The sequence below is a fragment of the Melopsittacus undulatus genome, chromosome 8 (genome assembly GCF_012275295.1).
Source record: "Melopsittacus undulatus isolate bMelUnd1 chromosome 8, bMelUnd1.mat.Z, whole genome shotgun sequence".
NCBI classification, from domain to species: domain Eukaryota; kingdom Metazoa; phylum Chordata; class Aves; order Psittaciformes; family Psittaculidae; genus Melopsittacus; species Melopsittacus undulatus.
This window is the reverse complement of record NC_047534.1, coordinates 15,594,668-15,602,189: the sequence shown is the minus strand read 5'-3', so window position 1 is coordinate 15,602,189 and position 7,522 is coordinate 15,594,668. Positions and strand designations below refer to the sequence as shown.

The 7,522-nt window shown below is 37.1% G+C and overlaps 1 protein-coding gene across 2 annotated transcripts in view; it reads right to left on the bottom strand.

Annotated features, from left to right (window-relative positions):
* Positions 1-319: 319 nt before the first annotated feature.
* Positions 320-7,522, bottom strand: part of PARN (poly(A)-specific ribonuclease) — a 59,540-nt gene continuing 52,337 nt past the window's right edge. For both annotated transcript variants that reach the window (XM_005150685.3, XM_031050343.1), the window contains 2 exons: positions 2,970-3,163; positions 320-471 (listed from right to left, as the gene is read on the bottom strand). In XM_005150685.3, coding sequence (XP_005150742.1) covers positions 419-471; positions 2,970-3,163 — 247 coding nt within the window. In that variant the 3' untranslated portion in view covers positions 320-418. The remainder of the gene's footprint in view (positions 472-2,969; positions 3,164-7,522) is intronic.

The window sequence follows — 7,522 nt, the reverse complement described above, 5'->3', positions numbered from 1 at the left end:
GGAAAGCTGATAGCATAATCGTATTGCCTTAAGAATAGCCAATGATGAGGAGATTTGTGGTAATGAATCACCTCAAGCACAGGAAACAGCCTAGCACAAAATCATAGTGCCAGTACTTTTTGTACATTTTATAGCTAACATGCCAAAGTAGGTGACCAAAATACATTTAGTCTTGCTTCTTAAACCTAACATTTACAACAGCAAGGATTTCACGTGATCAACGAGTCGTATACTAGTTAATATACACACAGGTAAAATTGACAGCAATTGTTCAGTAAACAGTTTAAAATAATTAAACTGATTTTCAGGACACATACTGCTTTGTTAACACCACTTTATTTAAATAAAGTATGGCTTCCAAGAGGTGTTATTCCTGCAACTGCTTTCAATCATTTCCACTTGTTAAGGCAGTTGTTTCCTACCATGTTTCAGGGACTTCAAAAATTCCAGTGGAACTAGTTGTGAGGCTTCCTAAAAGACAGAGTCACAGAACAATATATTAAAGACTTCAATATACAAACACTGAGAGGAATAAAAATTAAAGAGTATTTTTTTCTGTCAGAGCATACAAAGACATTTTCTCCTCCAGAGCAAGGCTCTAGATGCATTACTGGCAAGTCAATATTTACAAAGGGAAACCAAGAGACTTTATGATTAGGTACTTTAAAAAAAAGTTAATGGCAAGTTTCTTACCCAAATGGTAAATACTGTATTTTGCAATTAATGAATTTTTAATCCAAGCAATTTTGCTTTTGCAATAACTAGGATAATAAAGTTAAGTAATACTATTTTCCTAAGTGTACTTGCAGCTATTCTTGTTTAAGGAAGTTAATACAGTGAAGAATATTTCCTGCCCACATTAAATGGAGAAGAAAGATGAACAGGGATAATATATATTTCCATCATTCCAAATACATAGCACAAATTTTAATACCTGGAACTACAGTAGGCAATCTTGTCATTTTGCATATGCTTGCACGGCCCAATTGCCCTACTGAATTACAAAAAGAAAGTGATTTCCAAGCACATCTTTTGAATTGGTTGAGAAAGATTTTACTCTCCTGAATCAGGAGAAATGATGCTTGGTATACAATACCACTTTATGGATAAAAATCGTTAGAATAGATCTGAAATAAAGTTTTAACTCTTAATATTTCAATATACTTCAATTCAGCCAGTGCTCCACATGACCAATAATTAAGATATGATTTTTTACTAGTCTAATTTCTGCAAGAAATTACAAACAGAGATCGAAATAAATAGATATAACAATGAAAAGAAAATCTTTTGATGTTTAAATTCATGTGACCTAAGGTTATTTAATTACTTTGGTTTTGTACAGGCTGCAGTAACTTACACAAGGTATCAAAAATATCAGATGAACCACTCATCTGATTGTCACCTGCCTTTGTTCACTTAGACATACAGTATAAAGTACTTTTGCTAAAAAATTAAAAAGATTATATAGGTATTAAAGTCTGCAATATCAACCCTAGGTGAAAATTCTTCAACTAAATAAAGAACATTAAAGGATATGATTACAAACACCACACAGAACATTGCATATACTAATGTATACATCAGTTTTTAGAAGAAAAAGATTATTTGGATTTATCATTTCTATTAGAAACACGACTTATTTTTCAAGCATTACACTGTCAGTTCTATATCAGATTAATGAAAAAGAAAATTTATAAAATGGAAGAAAGAAAAAAAATTGTATCACCTGCAAATCCACAATTTGACACTTCTACAAGAAAAACAATACTATTACTTTTCAAAATCTCCATCTCCTGAAAGTGAGCTCCTCTAGCAGCCCAAGAAATGTGAATGATTTGCTCACAGTCCAGCAAGCCCTTCAAATAAGCAAAGGCATACTCAGAGCATGAGGTAGACTGCAAGAAATGTTAAGAATGACTGTGACCACCTGTCCAAAATGTCTGGAAGAAATTTTAAACACACTCACTTTTCATCAGCATCTTGCCAAGTATTACCAGAAAAAGAATCACAAAGCCAAGTGATTCATAAACGCAAAGGACACAGAAAGCTAAGGGGCCTGTGTAAGTTTAAGAGCCCCGTAGATCAGCACCGGTCTGGCAGCTTACTCCTTCATTGAATTGTCTCAGAGTGAACACATTCTCAGGAAATGTTCCAGAGAGGAAAGGGTTTCAGTATAGTTGCAGCATGGTTATTTATACTAGGGGATATAAAACAGCAACTGGGTCAAACTGCACTCAACCTGAAACAGCCTGTCGCAAGTGGTGTGCCAAAGAAGTCGTGAGGGGCAAGCAGGTAGACTGTCAAGTTTTGGCTTAATTGTAGAGGCAAATAATATTCTGAACAGACTAAAAAGTTTTCTCAACATGCAGAAATACCCTGTCTCACAAATAACCATAAACAAGGGAAGTTAGTGTGATATTATCAGGATATATAGTCTTAAAGTCCGAATTAAAAGGGCACATATATTAGTTTTCAGAATAGCAGGCAGGTTTATTAAAACTGGACTTATTTGCAAGCAACAGAGGTAGTCTAACAACACACATTTGGTAGGGCAAGCTATGTTCATTCAAGTATGCAATAACTCTATCCAATCAAGCTTAAAGGAAAACATCCACATTAAGTTAAACTTACATTTTGTGATGAAGTATTGGATTAAGAGGGAAATCTATTCTAGAATCCTACTTCCAGAATTCCTTCAATTTTGCTTATGATACACCAGACATATTGGGTAACCTTAAGTAGAAGGTCACATAAAAAAAAAGGGTATTACGAATATCTAAAAGTATTCAGAGCTTTATTTCAAGAAAGGAAGCAAGCAAGTAAGAAATCAACTATATCCTGCTTCCTTTGGCCAGTCTCAGGTGGGGCGGCAATAAGTTAAGACTTTCAAGAAGACAACTTCAATTCTTCTCAGGCCTAGAGTAGTTCCAAACAGAAGAGAAAAACATGCACATGAACATTGCTCTTACCTGCTGGAACTTGTCCTGTCTTGATCTTTTTGAATTTTTTGGCTCTCTTCTTACCATCTGGGAGGCACTCTGCACAGGACTCTGTCTGATCATATTCTTTATCTTGGCCTTCTCCCTCTTCCATATCATCAGAACTAGTTTCTTCCTGAATAGGACTCATGCTTCTTTTTCCCACTGTACTTGTACCTGTAAAACTGAAATGTAGAAGAAATACGATTATGAACAAGTCAAGAGTAACTATTACATAGGTACTAGTTGTTGTACATCTATTAAATGATTACGAAGGTAATAGATCAAAATATATTAAGTGGTGCACCATGAAATTACATTATCTGGAAGATCTGATTTAATTATAAAATTCCATAAATTGACTATCTAATCCAGTCTTATGTAGATGAAGCTATTCATTCTTTGTACTACAGATGTCTCAGGCTTAGCTGCTACTCTGACGAAATCACTCTACTCAAATGTAATTAAAGCTGTTCTCTCTTCCCTGCTTAGTATTATTTTTTATTCTTTTAGTTATGGAAGCTTTTGTAAAGCATTTTCAATAGACACTGAATTATACACAACTGATAAGCTTCCAACACACATCTTCATGTTGAAAGATTCTAGATTATAACTTCATCCTCTCCCCTGCAGTTTTAAAAGGATGTCTGTTATATATAGGTAGAGAAACCCATCAAGCTCCATAGAACAAACTTTAAATCAGGCATTAAAGTTAAGAGTCCTGCCATCTGACAGGCTGGTAAAATAAACAGCACAAAAAATTGCACACTCATTTCACAGGTAGTATTTGAATGACTAATACAGCATGAAGATAAACTTTGAGCTCCATTTCATTCAGCACACATTGAAATAACACTGCACAATTTTTTTGTTTGACTGTAGTGCTATTGTTGTGTCTCCTTGAAAGACAAATGACAATATTAAAATCAAATTAGCATGAGTATAAGAAAGAATACAGCAGCTAAGGGGCTAATTAAAAAATACTTCTATTGCAAACTCCTAAATGTGAATATCAGCTACTTAAATGTTTATTTTAATGCTCTTCTAGAACAACCAATTAAACTTAGAAAACATTTAGTTTTTCCATTAAGAACTACACAAAATTGCTGTATGTATCTAAGTCATGTTCTGTTCTTTTATTAAAATCAAAATTAATACCCAGTTATAGAACAAAGCTTTACAAGCTGCTTTATTTTTTCTTTCTAATCAATAATAGTAGAGAATTCCGGTGTTTCAATAAGATTTTAGCTAAAGGACTTAAATCTGACTGTGTAGTTTTGGCTTTGAAACGGAATTTTTTCAGCTGAACATTTTGCAATTTAAAACAGAGTCTTTCTGGGATGTCCAAAGGCAATAAACAAACATGAAACATATGATTACGCCTCTTGCTCTTATTTCCACTTTAGAAGCACAAACACCATTTACTTTGATGAATAGCTGGCTTTTCCTCCAAACATTCACACACAGAAGGCCTTCTTGCATGATTTCTTACAAATCATCATTTCAAGTCACACTGCAACTACCATCAGTAATAAGATGCAAGCCAAAAAGCTGGAGAGAACTGTTTATCCTACATACACACTTCAATACTGTAAAATAGGCAAAAACTAGGTTTGGAAAGAAAAAAAGTCTAGGAAATAAAGAGCACCCAGAAAATTAAAAACCATGACCCATTTAGAGACAGGAATTTCAAAACACACATGTAAAAGAGTATGCCTGGACAAAATGAAGTTAATAGCCAAGTTTTGGTGGGCTTTTTGAGGGGTGGGGGACTTGCATTTGTTTTGTTGCTTGGTTTAGGTTTTAGGGTGGTGGTGGGGAACAGGATGCAATGGGGATGATGGGGATAACAGGTACAATGGGTGGGACACCAGAACAGCCCACCAGAAGAAAAGCCTATCATACATTAGCTAGTTAGTAAATCTACTTAGTGAACACAATACAGCTTTCAGATCAGTCAGTGCTGGTTCCAGGTGGAGTTCTAAGCCTCTTCAATGACAACAGTTTCCACTAGTCCTTGCTCCCCAACCTCTCTCTTATTTTAATGTTAGCACACAGGCAAACCTGATGAGGATGAATCCCACTGGAGGAAGGTGGTAGAAACAGAAAAATCTATATTTTATTATTGATTTCTATTACTATCAAATATCATTATAATCAACAAAGAATACAGTATTTTTCTTAAATTCCAGTAGTATGACTAGCAGCATTAGTATTAAACACAATCTGATGAATCAACAGGATGTGGAAGACTTGATATATCACTGTACTGCCAAAAAGAGCTCAGGCTCCAGCTGATTAAGCTGCCCATGCACTTTGTAACATCATTACAGCTACTAAATAGCAGCAATCCGAATTGTATGATAATTATTTTGAAAGAATCAGCAACAGGAGGGGGGTCAAAACAGTTGTGTTGATGCAGCATTAAAAATTTTCTGGTTTTGAAAAGTATGTCTTTCTTTCAAACAGACCACCTACTTCCATCACAAGAGAGAATCTTGAATTGGCCTGGATATATACAGACCTTTAACTCCAAGTACATACAATTTAAATGAAAACATAAACCCTGTCTTCTCTTGCCACTTTGAACAACATTGCAGGGGGAGGAGTTACTGACCCATCATAAAAATCAGCTATTTCAGCTTAAGAGCTGGTGAAATCACCTGAAATAACACTAGAACACTGCAATAATTTGCTTGCAACATTTATTGTGCATATCTTTGATGCTTTTCCCAATTCTTCCCAAGTATTCTTCCCAAATACCTTGTTTAAAAACAAACCACTATGAACAACCATTTCTGCAAAAAACCCCAAAGTATCATTAGCAGAAATACATGAACATTTCAAAAATGAGATAAACTGTATTCTCTCCGGAAAATAAAGGCATTCAAGGAAGCAGTGCTACAACAGCACCCTTGCTTGACAGGAGATGTAGCATTCCTGGTTTTAGCTAGAACATTCATAAGGCAAAATGACTTATCACTTTCCTGTACTTCTTAGCAGAATATGTCTTTTGCCACTGGCCTTACTCTGTTTTACTCATTCCTAGATCATGATCAAGAAAATGAGAACAACTAAGTATAAGCAGAACAAGATACTTAGTTTTCCATAGAACATACCTTATTTCATTTTTCATGCTATGGGGTAACACTGTTTTGTTAAAGAAAAGATCTTAAATCCATGCATTTAAGAGTCAATGAAGAGCTAGCAGGCAGTTATTTGCTAAGCACTACATGGCATGGCAATACACAAGAGGCTACATTTAGTTTTGAAAGTGTGTTCTGAATAGTAAACTGCTTTAGAGAAGGGAATTTTATTAGAATCATACAATTGTTTAGATTGGAAAAGACCTTTAAGATCATTCTGTCCAAGCATTAACCCAGCATTGCCAAGTCCACCACTGCTCCTGAGTGCCAACATCGCAATTGAAATCCTTTCCTGAGCAGCCCGTTTCAGCGCTTGACAATCCTTTTGAGCAAGAAATTTTTTCTGAATATCTAATCTAAACCTCCCCTGGTGCAAGCTGAGGCCGTTTCCTCTTGTCCTATCACTTGTTACTTCAGAGAAGAGGCCAACCTCCACCTCGCTACAACCTCCTCTCCCCTGTGAGGTCAGCCTCCTTTCCTCCAGGCTAAACCCCCCTGATTCTCTTAGCCGTTCCTCATTAAACTTGTGGTCCAGATCCTTAGCCAGCTCCACTGCCCTTTCTCTGGACCTGCTCCAGCACCTCAGTGTAGAGAGGGGCCCCGAACTGAAACAGGATTTGAGGGGCAGCCTCACCGGTGCCCAGTACCCAGGAGGACGATCACTGCCCTGGCCCTGCTAGACACACTATTGCTGATACAGACCAGGATGCCATTTGCCTTCTTGGCTGCCTGGGCACAAGCTCATGTTCAGCTCCACCAATCAGCACCCCGAGGTCCTTTTCCTTGAAGAGCTTTCCAGCTGCTCCTCCCCAAGCCCATAGCATTGCATGGGGTTGTGGCTCAAGTGCAGGACCCAGCACTGAGCTAGGCTGAACCTCAGATACAACTGGCCTCAGCCCATTGACCCAGTTGGTCCAGACCCCTCTGCAGAGCCTTCTCTACCTTCAAGCAGATCAACACGCTAGCCCAGCTTGGTGTCACCTGTAACATTATTATGGGTGCACTTGATCCCCTTATCCAGATCATTGATAAAGACATTAAATAGAACTTGCTCCAGTACTAAGCCATGGGGAACATCACTTGTGACCAGCCACACCAACTGGATTTAACTCCATTCACCACCACTCTTTGGGCTTGGCTGTCCAGACAGTTTTTATCCAGTAAACAGCACTTCCATCCAGGCCATGAGCAGCCAGTTTCTCCAGGAGAATGCTGTGGGAAAAACAGTACCTTGTGACTGCTATTTATACTATTATACTACATTCTCTGAAAAGTAGGTCCTCTCTAATATGGGACTGTAGTTTTCTTAGTAAGATAGGAATTTGTTAGATACTCATTGATCTGTCAATTCAAGACAGAAGTTCCTTACCAGAAATACCCAACAACTTCGTTACTGAA